This window comes from Ranitomeya variabilis, chromosome 6, assembly GCF_051348905.1.
Source record: "Ranitomeya variabilis isolate aRanVar5 chromosome 6, aRanVar5.hap1, whole genome shotgun sequence".
NCBI lineage: Eukaryota > Metazoa > Chordata > Amphibia > Anura > Dendrobatidae > Ranitomeya > Ranitomeya variabilis.
Window position 1 is genome coordinate 78,822,091 of NC_135237.1, and position 19,486 is coordinate 78,841,576.

At 44.6% G+C, this 19,486-nt stretch overlaps 1 protein-coding gene across 1 annotated transcript in view; it reads left to right on the top strand.

The window, feature by feature from the left end:
* The first annotated feature begins 2,804 nt into the window (after positions 1–2,804).
* The window catches only part of PLCD1 (phospholipase C delta 1), a 146,578-nt gene continuing 129,896 nt past the window's right edge, over positions 2,805–19,486 (top strand). Inside the window, exon 1 of the mRNA XM_077268703.1 lies at positions 2,805–2,979. Coding sequence (XP_077124818.1) covers positions 2,955–2,979 — 25 coding nt within the window. The 5' untranslated portion in view covers positions 2,805–2,954. The remainder of the gene's footprint in view (positions 2,980–19,486) is intronic.

Here is a 19,486-nt window from a genome sequence, read left to right on the forward strand (position 1 = left end):
GTGAGTGTCCCCCAACACTCTCAGTAAGAGAAACCTTACAGGGCAGAAAGCTGGACACTGGTGCAGAATGCTGGACACTGGTGCAGAATGCTGGACACTGGTGCAGAATGCTGGACACTGGTGCAGAATGCTGGACACTGGTGCAGAATGCTGGACACTGGTGCAGAATGCTGGACACTGGTGCAGAATGCTGGACACAGGGGCAGAATGCTTTACACAGGGGCAGAATGGAGAAACGGGGCATGATTGGAGACACGGGGCAGGATGACAGACATGGCGTCATGACTGGAGACACTGGAGGCAGGATTGGAGACAGATGGGGCAGGATCATGGGGCAGGATGGATACGATGGAGACAGATGGGGCAGGATGGGGAGATCATATGGGGCAGGATAGATACTCATTAGGGCAGGATGGGAGTATATATGGCTGACGCCAGGAATGAGACACACGGGGGCCAGGATGGCGAATATTATTACCATAGGGGCTAATTAAGGGATATTATTACTGCAGTGATGTATTTATTTTATTTTTTGAGTATACTGTTTTAAATGGCGGGGCAGTCCTATTACTGTGAGAGTGACACTATGTCGCCTTCTTCATGTGGTGTAATGTAGAAGTTGGGAAAATTAAGTAATGTGTTCTGCAAGTGGAACTCGTGATAACTGTGTTATTTCCTGCAGAGACGAGTCCTGGCTGGATGAAGTGATGGCAGTCTGTGCGGGATGAAAGATGAAGGACTTCACCTAGAGACGTCACTGGTGAGTCAGTGTGTTACCTATACACTGACACTATACACTGTATACTATATACTGAGGTCCTGTGTATGTCACCGGTGATCACTGTATTACCTATACACAAACGCTGCATACTAAGTACAGAACTCCTGTGTATAATGGCACTTATGGTGATAGTATTGTGGTTGTTTTTTTTATTATTGATCAGTATTGTAGTATTCAGTCACTATGTGGTGGTAATATGTGGTCTGGTCATGATGTTGTGGTATTTGTTCCTTGTATTTGATATTATTCGATCACTGTGGTGGTAATATGTCATCTGGTCATGGTGTGGCGGTATTTGTGCCTTGTAGATAGTATTATAGGTCACTGTGGTGATATGGTGTCTGGTCTGTCTATTGAACATCAGCTGAGTGAAGAAATAGACTTGTTGTCCTGACTATTTTTGGTAACCTTTGTGTGTATTGAGCCCGGGGGGGGGGGGCGCCAAACTCGGGAACAGCCCCGGGCGGCAAAAGCTCTAGCTAAGCCTCTGGGTAAGGGGGCCCATTTTCGACCTCCAAAGTAGATGAGTCTGTATTGTGTTGGACTGCAGAGGGCCCATATATTGTTCTTGCACAAGGGCCCTCGTCTGTCTGTGACCGCTCCCAGTTGGCATGCAAGCTAAATAGAGTCTAATTGGCGCCACCAAATCTCATTTTTTGAGGATTTTAAATGGAAACCCTGATATTGACAGCTCTCACTGTAGAGCAAAGAATAAAAGTGAACCTAATCTAACATGTATATTAACAGCAGGGAGCAGCAGCGGCATAACGACTGCAGCGGGTGAGGGGCCCGCCGGCCCCAGCCCCTACTTCAGCTGGATGTGCATCCTGGATGTGCACTATTTTTTCCAAAAAATCAGATGAGACTCATTCATTCAAGTCTATGAGGGTGCAAAAAAATTGGATGCCAAATGGAGACACAGTGTAACATCTATTTTATATAGATACATTGCAATTCCGCAAAATAGGAAACAGTAAATGGTCTTCTAAATTAAAAACTGCTGCTGTAAAAAAACGGATTGTATACGGATGGCAAGTGAGAAAAAAATGGACTGATTTTTCTGGAAGAAAATCTGAACTTACCCTTAGGCCGGGATCACACACAGCGAGATACGGTTGAGTCTCGCAGGTTAAAAACAAGCTCTGGCACCGGCACTCCAGAGCGGAGCGTGCCGCTGCACAGCAATACATGGAGCCGCACGCTCCACTCCGGAGTGCCGGCGCCAGAGCTTGTTTTTAACCTGCGAGACTCGGCCGTATCTCGCTGTGTGTGATTCCGGCCTTACTGAAAGAAAAAGTGCAGCTGACTCGTGCTGTTTGTGTCCGTTAAGGGATGGATCCATTTCTTGCAGAAATAAAATGGCCAAATGAAAGCATGCACCTCGCCTAACGAGATATTTGGCTTTGACAAAACTTTATTGACATATTTAGATGCGTTTTTGAAGCGTTTTTTTCAGCGGAAACGCACTAAAATCATGTGTACATTTTCTACCTGAGGATTTTCCGCACCTAAAGCAAGTCTATGGGGAAAATCTGTGCAGAAAACTCAGCGTACCTGAAAGAGAAATTGTTATGGTGCGAATTTAAACCATAGCACAGATCAGCTAGCGCTGAGTAAAGTAAGGGCATGGTGGGCGCGAGACTTCTATAAATCCCATCTTCTTTGCTGGAACTGTAATGTAGCATCAAAAACGTACCAAAAGCTTATCATGAGAACGTAGCCTTATTGTAATTCCCGTGATACGAGCAGGGAGCATTTTGCTGAATTAGTAGTGTGTCCTTAAAATGTCCGTGTGAAAAAAAAAAGTATAATTGAAAAGAAAAAAAAAAGGAATTCCGACTAGCCTGTAGAAAAAAGTGAAGTAGGGAAGTGCGAAGATGAGCAGGAGTCTCACATCCTGAAACACAGGCATGGCAGAGAACAGTGAGCCTCTGTGCTGCAGGGTGAGCGAGCACAGCAGGCTGGACAGGCTGGGCGTGTTCAGATCACTGCTGAAAGCTTTCCGCTGGTCCAAATGTGTGTCACACACTTAGCAGGATAGACCTATGACAAGAACACAACACCCCAAACACCTCCTATACCTGACAAAGACCTGGGACCCTAAAGAAGCGCTCATCCCTGGGATCCCCCTATAGTGACTGCGCGCTGCTGACTGCAGCATTTCATCACAAGAATGGAGACTAATGGCTCATTGCAATGTAAGTACATCAATGCCTCCGCCAGATGTTGCCTGCATGCCTTGTTATTATATGGCGTGGATAAAGCAGAAGTGATTTTAACATTTAACTCTTTAGGGTCACACTATCTGTGCATTATGATAACATAGTAAGTGACGATGATACAGTATAAATGTCCCCGCAGTTCTAGAGGAAACCACAGTCTGCACATTGTGAGATCTTGTAAAGCTGCTACATCTGACAATCCGAGCTCTGCGCTCACACACAAAGTGTGGATTACACCGCAGCGGGTAACACTGGGCAGTGATTCAGCTGACGGTCCAACTCTTGTATACTAGCATGGCTGGCATACTTTATAAGTAGGTCAGCAACAGCTCGATTCTTTGCTGGATTAGTAATATGTAAAATCTAGTTTATAGCTCGAAGCCCTTGGGCTAAATAGTTGGTATTTTTCTGCTAGAAAGAGTCACTTCATTATCATCCAATTGTTAGAAGAGTTTCCAGTAAGACATATATTGTGCGGTTACAGCAGGCAGCTAGTAGGCTCCTCGGATTCTAGGAATAACTGTAGCTTGTACAATACACAGTGTACAAACCACATCAAGCTCATGTCTATAGATAACCTAGTGAAGGCATCACCGGCCTCACAAAATGACTTGCAGGATCCTGGTCCAGTGGCCACATTGGTAGTCCATGGTTGCCAGACTAGGGCCCTGCAAAGTACCTCCTACCTGCGGTCATATCTGGCACCACTTCTCATTGATGTGTACGGCGCAATGTCATGTAGTTAGGAACAAGTTTGCAGGACTGTGGTACGGCAGCCATGGACTACTGATGTTGCTCCTGGACTAAGGTCCTCCAAATGTTTATGCTCAACTCTTAGTTACATGAACTCTATCACCCTTTTACAACGAGCAAAGATAAAATGAAAACCCCCGATCTCATAAACCCACTAGGGAAAATCTCATAGGCAATTCATTCATCTATCAATATGTTGTAGAATAGGACGCATCTTGTAGGAGAACTGTGGCTGCGATTCACCAAGGATTGTGGGGTAAAAAAAATCTTGAAATGTCGAAATTTCCGTGCAACTCAGAACACTGCAAAAACTTTGCAACTTTTGGCACATTTACACCAGTTGTAGCCAGGCCTGAAAACCTTTTGAAAAGTGAGCAGCACACCCCAACAAAATTTATGCCACAAAGGGTGACAGAAATTAAGCCAGAAATAGTCTACAGTTCAATTTCTGGTGGAAGCGCACAACTATAGTATGATGCACCAAAATGATTAAGAGGTGCGGGCCTATTAATAATTTTGGCACATCTTACTCCAGAGCTCTTTTCATTTAAAGTGGCTGGAAAAAATGCCAATCGTAATGCATCAGGGCCTGTCAGCGTCAGTCCCAGGACCACAGTGCTGCAAGGTGACCACTGATGCAGGCAAAACCAAGTAATATTAGGAATACTTGTACTGGTTAAAATACACTGCTCAAAAAAATGAAGGGTACACTTAAACAACAGAATATAACTCCAAGTAAATCAAACTTCTGTGAAATCAAACTGTCCACTTAGGAAGCAACACTGTTTGACAATCAATTTCACATGCTGTTGTGCAAATGGAATAGACAACAGATGGAAATTATTGGCAATTATCAAGACACACTCAATAAAGGAGTAGTTCTGTAGGTGGGGATCACATCTCAGTACTAATGCTTTCTGGTTGGTGTTTTTTTACTTTTGAATGTTGGTTGTGCTTTCACACTCGTGGTAGCATGAGACGGACTCAACAACCCACACAAGTGGCTCAGGTAGTGCAGCTCATCCAGGATCGCACATCAATGCGAGCTGTCGCAAGGTTTGCTGTGTCTGTCAGCGTAGTGTCAAGAGACTGGAGGCGCTACCAGGAGACAGGCCAGTACATCAGGAGATGTGGAGAGGGCCATAGGAGGGCAACAACCCAGCAGCAGGACCGCTACCTCAGCCTTTGTGCAAGGAGGAACAGGAGGAGCACTGCCAGAGCCCTGCAAAATGACCTACAGCAGGCTACAAATGTGCATGTGTCTGCACAAATGGTTAGAAACCGACTCCATGTGGATGGTCTGAGTGCCTGACGTCCACAGATGGGGGTTGTGCTCACAGCCCAACACTGTGCAGGATGCTTGGCATTTGCCACAGAACACCAGGATTGGCAAATTTGCCACTAGCGCCCTGTGCTCTTCACAGATGAAAGCAGGTTCACTCTGAGCACATGTGACAGTCTGGAGACGCCGTGGAGAGTGATCTGCTGCCTGCAACATCCTTCAGCATGACCAGTTTGGCAGTGGGTCAGTATTGGTGTGGGGTGGCATTTCTTTGGAGGGCCGCACAGCCCTCCATGTGCTCACCAGAGGTAGCCTGACTGCCATTAGGTACCGAGATGAGATCCTCAGACCCCTTGTGAGACCATATGCTGGTGCAGTTGGCCCTGGGTTCCTCCTAATGCAGGACAATGCCAGACCTCATGTGGCTGGAGTGTGTCAGCAGTTCCTGCCAGATGAAGGCATTGAAGCTATGGACTGGCCGCCCGTTCCCCAGACCTGAATCCGATTGAACACATCTGGGACATCATGTCTCGCACCATCCACCAACGTCATGTTGCACCACAGACTGTCCAGGAGTTGGCGGATGCTTTAGTCCAGGTCTGGGAGGAGATCCCTTAGGAGACCATCAACCGCCTCATCAGGAGCATGCCCAGGCGTTGTAGGGAGGTCATACAGGCACATGGAGGCCCCACACACTACTGAGCATAATTTCCTTGTCTTGAAGCATTTCCACTGAAGTTGGATCAGCCTGTAACTTCATTTTCCACTTTGATTTTTGAGCATCATTCCAACTCCAGACCTCCATGGGATATTAGTTGTAATTTACGTTGATCATTTTTTGGTTTTATTGTTCTCAACACATTCGACTATGTAATGAATAAAGATTTACAACTGGAATATTTCATTCGGTGATATCTAGGATGTGGGATTTTAGTGTTCCTTTTATTTTTTTGAGCAGTGTATAATAACTGTTGTCATACAAGGCTGTAAGTTGTTATTATTATTATTTATTGTTATAGCGCCATTTATTCCATGGCGCTTTACAAGTGAGTTCCGGTCAGGAGACCTGCGTTCAGTCTGGGCATTGCAGACTGTGACATACGCTTGTTTGAATTCAGCCTAAATGAAAGATTCTACAACTTTAATATAATAATATTGGATCAGTTACAATATCTAGCAGTCCAATCTCTCAGAAGTGCAGAGATGCATCATAACTTTCATTGAAACATAGGGCTTAAAGGGATTTATCAGTATGACACAACCTCTTATTAAAGGGAACCTGTCAGGACTCATAACAGCTACTGTAGTTGTATATACTGTATGCCAAATCCTGTATTCAAAGGGAGTCTTTTAAGAGGCACAGTAACACTGCTATTGTGTGAAAAATGAAATTTTAGTCTGCAGAGTCACATATTATAATGAGGCAGGACTTCTAATCATGCTTTCCTGGGGGGAGTGACATCTTTGATGCAACCATTGTCTTGGTAGAACTGACGGAAATTTTGTGCAGGCTGGGCATATCACATTGAGAGAGTCTGATTAGAAGGTCTGAAGCAGAACTAGTCCTGCCTCATTGACATATGCCATCCTACAGCTATGGTAGTGGTTGTGAACAGTTATGGCGCCAAACAAACTTCTTTTAATGGATCCAGAGAAATTTAAAAAAAAAAGATGCTTCTTATCCAGACAAACGCCACTCCTCTGTAGTCAGCGCTCTGCCCCTTGCACATCTGATGGGGGAAATCATGTGAGCGCTGCAGCCAATACAGTACTGATCGACAGCAGCGTTCACCTTTTGTCTGAGTCATAATGAGATGGACTATCATTAGATTTAGACCAGCGATGAAGAAATTGTAAACTTAACATGATCAAATATTGCAATGAGAAGGATCTATTCTGTTAGCACATACTTTCTTCATTCTTGAGCCTCTTCTATGCGGTGCCTCTCCCACCTACATACCTATCCCTCCCATTACATGTCATCCGGGAAAGATTTATCTGCTTACACCAGGGGCTCTGTCTAAAGGGATGAGACCTGGGGAAATTCTTGTCTGTTCACTATTCATGGCCAGCTAACTGTGATCTACAATATATGCGCATAGATTGAGGTTAAAGATTATATACCGTATATATTTTTTAATTCTCCACCTAAGCATATTGTCAGAATTTTCTGGATAATAATGCCAGCACTTATGGGAAATGGCATGACTTGTCCAGACTGGTTTGCTCTTTCTGTTATCGGCACAGTGCCAATTAGTAATCTATCATTCATGACCGATGCAAAACAAAGTGCCATCTCCTTTCTGTGAAGGATGGGAGCATGCACCTCAGAAGGTGCACCGTGCCATTTCTGAATGTCTCCACAATCTCCCCATCCACCCTGAGAAGTACATTAGAACGATCTATTCAATATATCGTATAATAGTGATGAGCAAATGTGCTGAGATAAGGTGTTATAAGAGCATGCTCAGGTGCTAACCGAGTGTCTTTGGCGTGCTCTAATAATATGTTCCATTTCGCACAGCCGTATGTTTCCTGGCTGTTTGAAAGCTGCAGCACAAGCAGGGATTGCCTAACGAACAGCCGCGAGACATGCAGCCGCGAAGACTGGAACATATTTTTTGAGCACGCTGAAGACACTCGGTTAGCACCCGAGCATGATTTTATAACGCCTTATCTGTGCACGTTCGCTCATCACTAATATATAACAATTCTGGAATCATCATTGTCCATATACTACGTGGACATGCATATTCTAGAATACCCGATGCGTTAGAATCGGGCCACAATCTAGTAACTATATAATTATAGATGTTTCTTTGAGTTTGCGTCACATATTTTTACTTGGGGCATCTGTAGTATGATGTCATGCATAATTATCATATCACCATACATCTTATCTGCAGTTTATGGCCAAAGCATTGCATTGTAACCGCAGACATTGTAGTCTCCAGTTTCCGTGTATGAAAACCTTGGCAGCTATTTGCTAACAGCGGTTTGGTGTTGCTATTGTGCTGTCTGCTGTTATTGTTTCCTGCACTTGTTTGTTGTCAAAGATCTTGATTTTGCTACATGACCTAAATTACTCATGCTACCCAGTCTTCTCATACCCATGAGCCCAAACTGTTTTTATAACATTTGCAGTAGTATAATTTTAGTGACTGGTTGTGGACAAAAAAAGTACTCGATTCACTGTCCTAATGATCAGAGAACCCACTGGTTTTGACACAATAATGGGACTCAGATATAACAAAATTAACAAGGTCTAGTACAAAAAAAAGAAAAACATCTCCAGCTAAAAGGTCTATGGTGAGTGGCAGGTGGAAACCTGAAGAGGTTTACAGTGAGAGGCAGGAGGACACCTGGAGAGGCTTACAGGGAGAGGCAGGAGGAGACCTGGAGAGGTTTACAGTGAGATGCAGGAGGAGACCTGGAGAGGTTTACAGTGAGAGGCAGGAGGAGACCTGGAGAGGTTTACAGGGAGAGGCAGGAGGAGACCTGGAGAGGCTAACAGGGAGAGGCAGGAGGAGACCTGGAGAGGTTTACAGTGAGAGGCAGGAGGAGACCTGGAGAGGCTTACAGGGAGAGGCAGGAGGAGACCTGGAGAGGTTTACAGTGAGAGGCAGGAGGAGACCTGGAGAGGTTTACAGTGAGAGGCAGGAGGAGACCTGGAGAGGTTTACAGTGAGAGGCAGGAGGAGACCTGGAGAGGTTTACAGGGAGAGGCTGGAGGAGACCTGGAGAGGCTAACAGGGAGAGGCAGGAGGAGACCTGGAGAGGTTTACAGGGAGAGGCAGGAGGAGACCTGGAGAGGATTACAGGGAGAGGCAGGAGGAGACCTTGAGAGGCTTACAGGGAGAGGCAGGAGGAGACCTGGAGAGGTTTACAGTGAGAGGCAGGAGGAGACCTGGAGAGGTTTACAGGGAGAGGCAGGAGGAGACCTTGAGAGGCTTACAGGGAGAGGCAGGAGGAGACTTGGAGAGGTTTACAGGGAGAGGCAGGAGGAGACCTGGAGAGGTTTACAGGGAGAGGCAGGAGGAGACCTGGAGAGGTTTACAGTGAGAGGCAGGAGGAGACCTGGAGAGGCTTACAGGGAGAGGCAGGAGGAGACCTGGAGAGGTTTACAGTGAGAGGCAGGAGGAGACCTGGAGAGGTTTACAGGGAGAGGCAGGAGGAGACCTGGAGAGGCTTACAGGGAGAGGCAGGAGGAGAACTGGAGAGGTTTACAGGGAGAGGCAGGAGGAGACCTGGAGAGGCTTACAGGGAGAGGCAGGAGGAGAACTGGAGAGGCTTACAGGGAGAGGCAGGAGGAGACCTGGAGAGGTTTACAGTGAGAGGCAGGAGGAGACCTGGAGAGGCTTACAGGGAGAGGCAGGAGGAGACCTGGAGAGGCTTACAGGGAGAGGCAGGAGGAGAACTGGATAGGTTTACAGTGAGAGGCAGGAGGAGACCTGGAGAGGCTTACAGGGAGAGGCAGGAGGAGACCTGGAGAGGTTTACAGTGAGAGGCAGGAGGAGACCTGGAGAGGTTTACAGGGAGAGGCAGGAGGAGACCTAGAGAGGCTTACAGGGAGAGGCAGGAGGAGACCTGGAGAGGTTTACAGGGAGAGGCAGGAGGAGACCTGGAGAGGCTTACAGTGAGAGGCAGGAGGAGACCTGGAGGGGTTTACAGTGAGAGGCAGGAGGAGACCTGGAGAGGTTTACAGTGAGAGGCAGGAGGAGACCTGGAGAGGCTTACAGGGAGAGGCAGGAGGAGACCTGGAGAGGCTTACAGGGAGAGGCAGGAGGAGAACTGGAGAGGCTTACAGTGAGAGGCAGGAGGAGACCTGGAGAGGTTTGCAGGGAGAGGCAGGAGGAGACCTGGAGAGGCTTACAGGGAGAGGCAGGAGGAGACCTGGAGAGGCTTACAGTGAGAGGCAGGAGGAGACCTGGAGAGGCTTACAGGGAGAGGCAGGAGGAGACCTGGAGAGGTTTGCAGTAAGAGGCAGGAGGAGACCTGGATAGGTTTACAGTGAGAGGCAGGAGGAGACCTGGATAGGTTTACAGTGAGAGGCAGGAGGAGACCTGGAGAGGTTTACAGTGAGAGGCAGGAGGAGACCTGGAGAGATTTACAGGGAGAGGCAGGAGGAGACCTGGAGAGGTTTACAGTGAGAGGCAGGAGGAGACCTGGAGAGGTTTAGGCTGTGTGCACACGTTGCAGATTTTTCGCTTTTTTTCGTGCTTTTTCGCTATAAAAAGGCGAAAAAAACGCATACATTATGCATCCCATCATTTAGAATGCATTCTGCAATTTTTGAGCACATGATTTTCAGTGAAAAAAAACCGCATCGCGGTAAAAAAACGCAGCATGTTCATTAATTTTGCGGATTTTTTGCGGATTTCCCACTATATTATTGCATTGGGAACCTCCGGAAAAATCAGCCAAAAAACGCACCAAAAACGCGGTAAAAACGCAAGAAAAACACATGCGGATATCTTGCAGAAAATGTCAGATTTTGCTCAGGAAATTTCTGCAAGAAATCCTGAACGTGTACACATAGCCTTACAGTGAGAGGTGGGAGGAAACCTGGAGACTTTTACAGTGAACCCATCTGCTCCCCAAAAGAGATGCCTGTTTGATGCTTATCTATAACCCCATCACAGAAATTTTGTTAATTTGATCCAAACTGGTCTGTTTATGTCTCTGTCTGTGGAGATACCAGGGTTCTCATGTATAAGATTAGTATTTATTATAGTGCCACCCAGTGGCGTATCTAGGGGGGGGAGTGGCAGCCGGGGCACTTGCCCCGGGCGCAGCCGGCAGGGGGTCGCAGTCGGGCCGCCTAATTTGGAGGTCCGCAGTGTCTCCCCCGGCGGCTGCATTCTGCCGCCCCCGGTCTGGGAGTCAGCTGTTCTCTGTGCCGACTGTCACGCTGACAGCCAGCACAGAGAAGCTGCAGAGTGCTGGCTCCCAAATTCCCAATGTGTGCAGAGGGGGAGGGGAGCCCCTGCAGAGTGGCTGCGGCGGGCAGGGAGAAATCCCTACAGCGCCGCTGCCCAGCAATCTGTCTTCTTGCTTCCTCTCACACAGACGCGCCGCTGGATGACGTCATCATTCAGCGGCCGGCTGTGTCAGAGGAAGGCGATGGAGATGCTGCAGCGGAGCGCGAGGAGAGGTGAGAGGTGTGTGTGAATGTGTGTGTGTGTGTGCGTGTGTGTGAATGTATGTGTGTATGTGTGTGTGTATGTGAGTGTGTGTGAATGTGTGTGTGTTTGTGTGTGAATGTGTGTGTATGTGAGTGTGTGTGTGTATATGTGTGTGTATGTGAATGTGTGTGTGTGTGAATGTGTGTGTGTGTGAATGTGTGTGTGAATGTGTGTGTGTATGTGTGTGAATGTGTGTGTATGTGAGTGTGTGTGTATATGTGTGTGTGTGTGTATGTGTGGCTCAGTATTGGGTGTGTGTGTGTGTATTGCGCTACAGGGGAATGTGCAGAGAAGTGAATGGTGTGTGTGTGTGTGGGGGGAGGGGAGGGCAATGATGGGGCTGACGGGGGGCATATGTCCTGGGGGGGGGCGCCAAAATGAATCCTTGCCCCGGGTGCCAGAAACGCTAGATACACCTCTGGTGCCACCATATTCCACAGCGCTCTACAGATATCGTCGTTGCTGTCTCCATTGGGGCAAATTCCTTATCTGTATGTCTTTGGGAGGAAACCCATGCAAACATGGGGAGACCATACAAACTCCTTGCAGATGTTGTCCTTGGCATTTGAACCCAGAACCTCAGTCCCAACCCAGTACTAACCACTGAGCCCATAAGTGACCATAGAGGAAAAATTACAGGTATGGCAACTCATCTGCAGGGAAATACTAGATGTGAGCAGAAATAGGCAAAATTAGCTATTTGCTACAGGTCCTGGGAGCTGGATACACAGCGATCTACTGAATGCCAGCATAGCTCTGATAAGAGAGGGGCTATTAGAAACCCTGCTTAACAATGATGTAGTCCATTTGCTCCTGCAATTTATCACTTTTATAGACATATCACAAATTAGCTCTTAGTAATGGAGTGGCCCTTATGGTGCAAATAGTTGTTCATGGAAAATGGGCATCACAGACAACTTCCTTTAGATGATTCCTGGGGGTGCAATCACCGTTGTCCATTTTATCTTTTGTTTAAACTGAAGAGGAAATGTAATGTAGCACGGGAGCCATTCAGATAAATCTTTTCTATTTTTGGCTCTTTTCCAGAAGGGAAAAACTGTCTACAGATTTTTGCCTTTGGTTGACCTGCATTCCTAGTCATTTTTCTAGGCTCTATTATAGGTCTGACATCGATTTAGGGATTGATCACAAGCAACATTTTTGATGTTTTGGGTTTTTGTTTTGTGCTGAAAAAAAAAGTAGCATTTTACAGTAACAGCACAATGAGTTTTCAAAAATCTAATTCACCGAATATGTTTTTTTTTTTCCTTGCATTCGTTTTTACCTGTGGAGCATTTGTAAAGAAATGCAGTATGTCAATTATTTCAATGCTTTCATTTACCTGTAGATATTTATTGGTATTTTTGGTTTGCGCTACTGGAATAAAAACAGGCATGTCCCCAAGATTTTCACATTGACACACAGTCCGCGAAAAACATGGATATGTGAATAGCAGCAAAAATTATAACGTGTACATGTTCTATACATGAAAAACACTGAAAGAGGTTGTCCACTACTTTAGCATTGATGACCTGTCCTTAGGATAGGTCATCACTGTCTAATCGGTCAGGGTCCGACACCCAGCACCCCTGCCGATCATCCATTATTGGTGATGGCAGCCTCCTGACGGAAATACTCACTTGCAGAGTACTCATAGTGGCCGAGGCTTGGTACTACACATCCGCCTCTTATTCAAATCAATAGGAGGCGAATGTACCCTACGGCGGCCACTATCAGAAAACTGTCAGCTGTACAAGCGAGTACTTCCGGCTGGTGGCCGCTGCTGCCGACACTGGTAACAGCTGATCGGCGGGGGTGCTGGGTGTCTGACCCTGACCAGTGTCGGCAGCAGCGACCGCCGTCTGCAATTACTCGCTTGCGGAGCTGACCGTCTTCTGATAGTGGCCGCCACAGGTGACCGCACATTCGCCTCCTATTGATTTGAATAAGAGGTGGATGTGTAGTACCAAGCCTTGGTCACTATTAGTACTCCGCAAGCGAGTACTTCCACTAGGAGGCCACTGACACCGATAATGGGTGATCGGCGGGGGTGCCAGGTGTCGGATATTGATGACCTACAGTATATATCCTAAGGACAGGTCATCAGTGTTAAGGTAGTGGACAACCTCTTTAAGTGCAACATGGTTTTCTGAATGAGGCCTTACAGAGTTATTGGACAACTAGGACCCTGGACCATCTGGAGCTACAGTACTCCTTAGTAAGCAATTTCTAGTGACCTAACAACAATATATTGTAATCCAGAATCTCAGCCAGACGGCATGAAATTTGACTTCCCTGTACTTGAGAACTGTCACTCAGTTTTGGTCAGCGCTGTGTTTTAGAAAGGATATGACTCCGCAGTATTTTGCTGTTGTCTATTTCTAAAATTGGATCATCCCTCTTGTCACTGACATGTGAGGGAGTGATAAATTAATGCAATGAGTAACATTGCACCGCAGGTTCCCATGTTTCTTGCAGCCTTATTATTTATGAATGGAGAATCTATTTTCTGTGTGAGCGAAGCTTCCACATTGTAAATATAAAGCGATGGCTATATTATACTAGCTCCAGTGTGTTCCTCGACTAGCAGAACATGATTGCTTTGTGCTTCGCCTCTCCGGTTACAGGCGATAAAGTATATCGTGCTCTATGCTGGCATTTAAAGTATGCTAAGAATGTAAAAATATTTCCTTCTCTCTCAGTAAGAGAGAACAAGACTTTTCTTTTTCTTTTAGGCTTTTATGTCATCAGATTCACGCTGCCCGATTGCAGACAGGTTTGTTATACTTTGGATATACTGTTGGTTTTCAGAGGAAACTTACTTTGAGCCGGCCCGGGACTATGTGTCTTGGCTAACTAGTCGGAGGTCGGAACTGGTGACTTCTTTGCGCCCCAATCACTTTGACTAACAGGTTGTTGAATATGTACATACGTAAGGAAAGACCTGACAATCAACTGAGCAAGTGTGAGGAGAAGCCACCAGACTAGTCAGTCGAGAATCAGAGTCTCCAGCGGCTTATCAAAGCATATTTACTCTGAATAGCAGCAGTATTTCAAGCAGCCAGTGCCTGATTCATGGTGCCTGTGGTTGGGGCCATATGAATCTGATGCCAGGATCCCATTACAAGCAAGTAAACGAACCTGGAATGAACAGGAAAGATCCATGCACCTGGTACTCGGAAAAATCCTGCACTCAATACAGAGTCCCCTTGAGTCTATAAGTCATGTTATGGTCCATAGGGTATACTGCACTGTACACTTTTTTCTTTAGCAGTGACCTTGTGTTGCTGCACTTTCTAAATAGTCGAAAAACAAGTATTTCAAAGCAGAATGCCCAACAGAAGCCAAAGAGATAATTTACCTAATGAAAGCCTAAAAAGTAAGTCCTATGGATATCTAACATATAATATATGTCAGGAACTTTTTCTGGCATATACACCAAACATAACGCTCAGACTCCATGTACTCAGAGAATATGGCCGGGCACATCAGGCTTAAATCATCGAGGCATCGAGCAGGGAAGAAGAATAAAAAAGGCACTTACATAGTCAGTGCTGGCAGAATATAGGAGCAACCTTTAATATTTATATTTAAAGGCTAAAAACTTCTATAGACCTAATAGTACTCATCACTTACCCTGTGTTCACCTTTGTATTTTGTCTGCCAAAAAATGACAAACCAATTTGCCATGCAGTTATTTTGCCCGTTGGGGTCCATTGGGCGCCATTAGTATTTGTCATTGCCGTCAATATGAAAATAATATATGTGAATGAAGCCTCAGTGTTTGCTGCAGTTGTGCCCAATCTAGCTGTTTCCAGGCTTTCACATTATTGTTTTGAATCGTCTGCTTATAAACAATAAAGTTTCTATAAATTGACAGCAACATTTTAATAGTGAGGATCTTAAACACCAAGTTTATTACAAATCCTGCAAATTTTTTAAGAGTGAATTCACTTTTGGTAGAACAACAAAGGAGTATAAAAGAATTGCTTAAAAACTGTTCTGAAATTTTGTGCTTGTAATGACGGCACACAGAGTTGGAGAGTGCCTAAATACTGACACGTGGACATGCTGTGGACACGGTGTTCCACTTTACAGTCTCTGTTATCTCTTTTAGGCGACACCGACTCTGTGTTCCTCTATGTACATCCCATTATTAATACCTCCCGGACTAGCACTGCTCCTCTCTCGGCATAAGCATCCGGCATGGCTGTCATGTGAGCTATAAACGCTATGAAAAGTCAATGCTGCAGCCCATCGGCTGCCAAGGATTGGCTGCAGCGCTAATGTTGAAGCCCCCACTGGATATTGATGGCAGGAGAACAAAGGGGGATTCTGCATTGAGTTTAGAAGGACTTGGTCCAAGGGGTGAGTATCAAGGATTTTGTTTTATTTCTCCTCCCTTGGCACATTAATAAGGGTTTGCTCATTAGAGGACTGACCATTCAAGACATTTAAATCAAAATCTATTTCAGTTTTCATTGTAACCGGTAAGGCTTGGGTTACCATCCCAGATTTGTCATTTATTGTTCTCTGTGGAAAGGACGCAGGCACTTTATTGTCAGAGAAGAATATGTGCACACCCTCAATCTAATTAAATATTCACATAATGTGAGTGATTGTCTATTCTGTAATCTCAGTTTATTACTCGATCATTCCAAGGTGTTTTTCTTGTCTGTCACCTTTCCAACACCTTAAAACTAAAGCTGGCCATACTACAAGGTGCCCATATGCATACCAAAAAAGCTGATGGTAATAGACAATATCATCCATTGGGAACGTTCATAAACAAACATTTCAGCCAACAGGAGACACAACACCATCCTCTGGAAGTCGGATATGATGACATTTTTTGCTTCACTTTTAGAAAAGGTGGTTTATCAAAAAATATACAGTAGTTCTCATAAAGATTTGTCGTCAACATGTGCTTCCCCATTTCACAGCAAGTCTTACACGGCTAAAGGAGCAATGCAGACAAGCAGAAGAGCAGAGCGTTCTGCAGAGAAGAAGGGACCAGACGTCCATATATATACCGTAATAAATATGTTCTGTCTATTGAGTAAAATATATTATACCATTTTCAGCCCTAAAGAACTGGACTGCTTTTTTTCACATTTTAAGCTCTGCTCACACTTTGTGATTGCCTTTCATCAGATTTCTACATTGGGAAGATTTTTCAGTATTTGCATCCAGTGGAAACTTCAGATGATGAAGTCCTATGGGACCCCACAGTAATAGGAACCCCATACTGAATGGATTAGTCTTGTCTACTACTACGCTATTCCATAAAAAGACAAAATAGACATGCTGACTTTTACCGACCTGACATAGTGAAAAACTACTTACGCCAATTGGGAATTGGGACTTATGGATATGCTTGGCATCAGTAATTATGCTGAATAAATGGTATAAAACAAGTGTGAACATAGCTTCATATCATCCCTACTCATTTTCAGATACAGCGGTGCAGTGTCTAGTTTTCAGAAGAGAGAGGGTTACACATTTTCAGTCTACTTTCACTATTGTGAAGAAGAAATTAAAAAACTTTAGACTAATGATGAGTTTCCATGCATGTTGGACCATCTCACTGCTGCAGATGTGATTAGACACGGAGATAGACATCTGAGGCCTCCACAATGTGTGTGGTAGATTGGCGATCCTCCGGGAGATTCTTTATTAACCACAATAGAATGTTTCAGAGGCATTTTTGTCTGTAAAATCAATATCTCTTCATCTGAGATACTGAAAATAGATAACTATAAAATAGTAATAGAAGATAAGAAATTGGGCATTTTTTATGTAAAGGGGTTGTCCACTACTAGGACAACTCCTTAAACTAAATGTTCGGTCCTGATAAAATAATAAAGCCTATACTCGCCTCCCATGACGGCGCTGTTCCAGCGGTGTCGGCACTCGCGCTCTCGGGGCTGTGATGTGACGAAATTACATGTGATGTCCAGTGCCCAATCAGCGCTGGAGTCACTGTCTCCATCTACGGACAAACTGAACATGAAGAGTAAGTCCGGGCTACAGCTGATCTTGGACTTCCTCTTCATATTCAGTCCGTACGAAGGTGGAGACAGTGACTCCAGCGCTGATTGTGCATTGGGTCAAGTGTCACAACAGCAGCACCAGAGCGCCGGGTTTTTTTTGTGAGCATTTTTTACATGCTTTTTTTGTACGTTCTGTTTTAAATAAAGCTGCTTAGTTTTTGATACTTCCTGGTATTTGGCTTTGTTAAAACTTTATTGGTACAGTCATGTGCAGATTATTTCATGCAATTTTACTTATTTAATGCAATTATATTGAGAAAATCCGTACATAAAACTCAGCATGCCCAGTAGAGAAGTTGACATGTTGCAGATTATAGACCCACATCACAGGTCACGTTATGCTGCGTAAAAACTAAAATTTCCTTCAAAAGAGGTCTCACAGCACGTCATGAATAAAGTAGTCATAACTATATATCATCAGCTCTCATATATAATGCAATGATATAGCAAAGTAACCACAGTAAATATTATTATACATTTTTATAGCACCATTTATTCCATGGTGCTTTACATGCGAAAGGGGCAGATATAGACAAGCACAATAAGCATAAGCAAAACAGGGCACACACAAGTACAGAAGTGGAGAGGACCCTGCCCGCGAGGGCTCAGTCTACAGGGGATGGGTGAGGATTCACTAGGAGAGGGTAGAGCTGATCGTGTGGTGGTTCAGCAGACTAAGGATCACTGCAGGTTGTAGGCTTGTTGGAAGAGGTGGGTCTTCAGGTTCTTTTTGAAAGTTTCCGTGGTAGGCGAGTATCTGATGTGTTGGGGTAGAGAGTTCCAGAGTATGGGGGAGGTATGGGAGAAGTCTCGTATGCGGTTGTGGGAAGAAGAGATAAGAGGAGAGTAGAGAAGGAGATCTTGAGAGGATTGAAGGTTGCGTGCAGGTAAGTACCGGGAGACGAGGTCACAGATGTATGGAGTACACAGGTTGTGGATGGCTTTGTATGTCATAGTTAGGGTTTTGAACTGGAGCCTCTGGACTATAGGAAGCCAGTGAAGAGCTTGGCAGAGAGGAGAGGCTGGGGAGTAACGGGGAGACAGGTGGATTAGTCATAATGTTAGATATGTACATGTGGCCCATGAGGTGGTATCAAGACCACGTAATGGTTCTCATCTGCCCCAACATGTGCTTTGCTGTAGTTTTGTTGGTGTATATTGGAGATTTACAGTACTGCTTTACAACCTATAGTAAAGAGGCATACAGGCGGCCATAAATCCAGGCAATGTGTGTAACAGAAGAGAGATGACTCATGGGTTATGCAGTTCTTTACATAATAATTTCACATAGGAAGCTCTGGTAAAATCAAAACAAAAAAGAAGAATGCAAGAATGTCACCTCGCTCCCAGTCCTATTATCAACTATGTTTTCTATGAAACACTGCAGCATTTCAGAATAATACATACTTGTTTTTAATGCAGGAGTCAATCTTTAAATTCATGTAGCCGGTGGTTCGGGGAGTTTGAATCAGGTCCCAGGTTCCCTTTAAAAAAAAAAAAAAAAAAAATAGTTGAAGTGAAAACTTTGCTAGAAGCATTTCAGAGAAAAGTGAAGTTGAAAGCACAATCGGGGATGAGGTGACTAGTCCAAGAAGCATGACCCCGATGACTTCTCCCTGTCCACTCAGAAAAACAAAAACAAAAAACCACTATATAGAAGTTAAAAAAAAAATATATAAAGTAAATATATAAGACACAAAATAGGTATAATAAAATATGCCTTTATTATATATTGTGGCAGACAATGGCACAGACAATGTGCATGTACTTGGAAGTGATGAATACCACAAAAATTAAAATATATATATAGATTTTATAAGGCATAAATAAAAATAGTAACAAAAAAATGGACAAAAGGTAGAAAAGAATAATTATAAGTCATATAAAATATTATGCAACCATCTGAAAAAAACAAACAATGGTGTGCACATATATATATATATACAGTACAGATCAAAAGTTTGGACACACCTTCTCATTTAAAGATTTTTCTGTATTTTCATGAAACTGAAATTATGTCTTATATTCTAGGTTCTTCGAAGTAGCCATCTTTTGCTTTGATGACTGCTTTGCACACTCTTGGCATTCTCTTGATGATGAGCTTCAAGAGGTAGTCACCGGGAATGGTCTTCCAACAATCTTGAAGGAGGTCCCAGAGATGCTTAGCACTTGTTGGCCCTTTTGCCTTCACTCTGCGGTCCAGCTCACCCC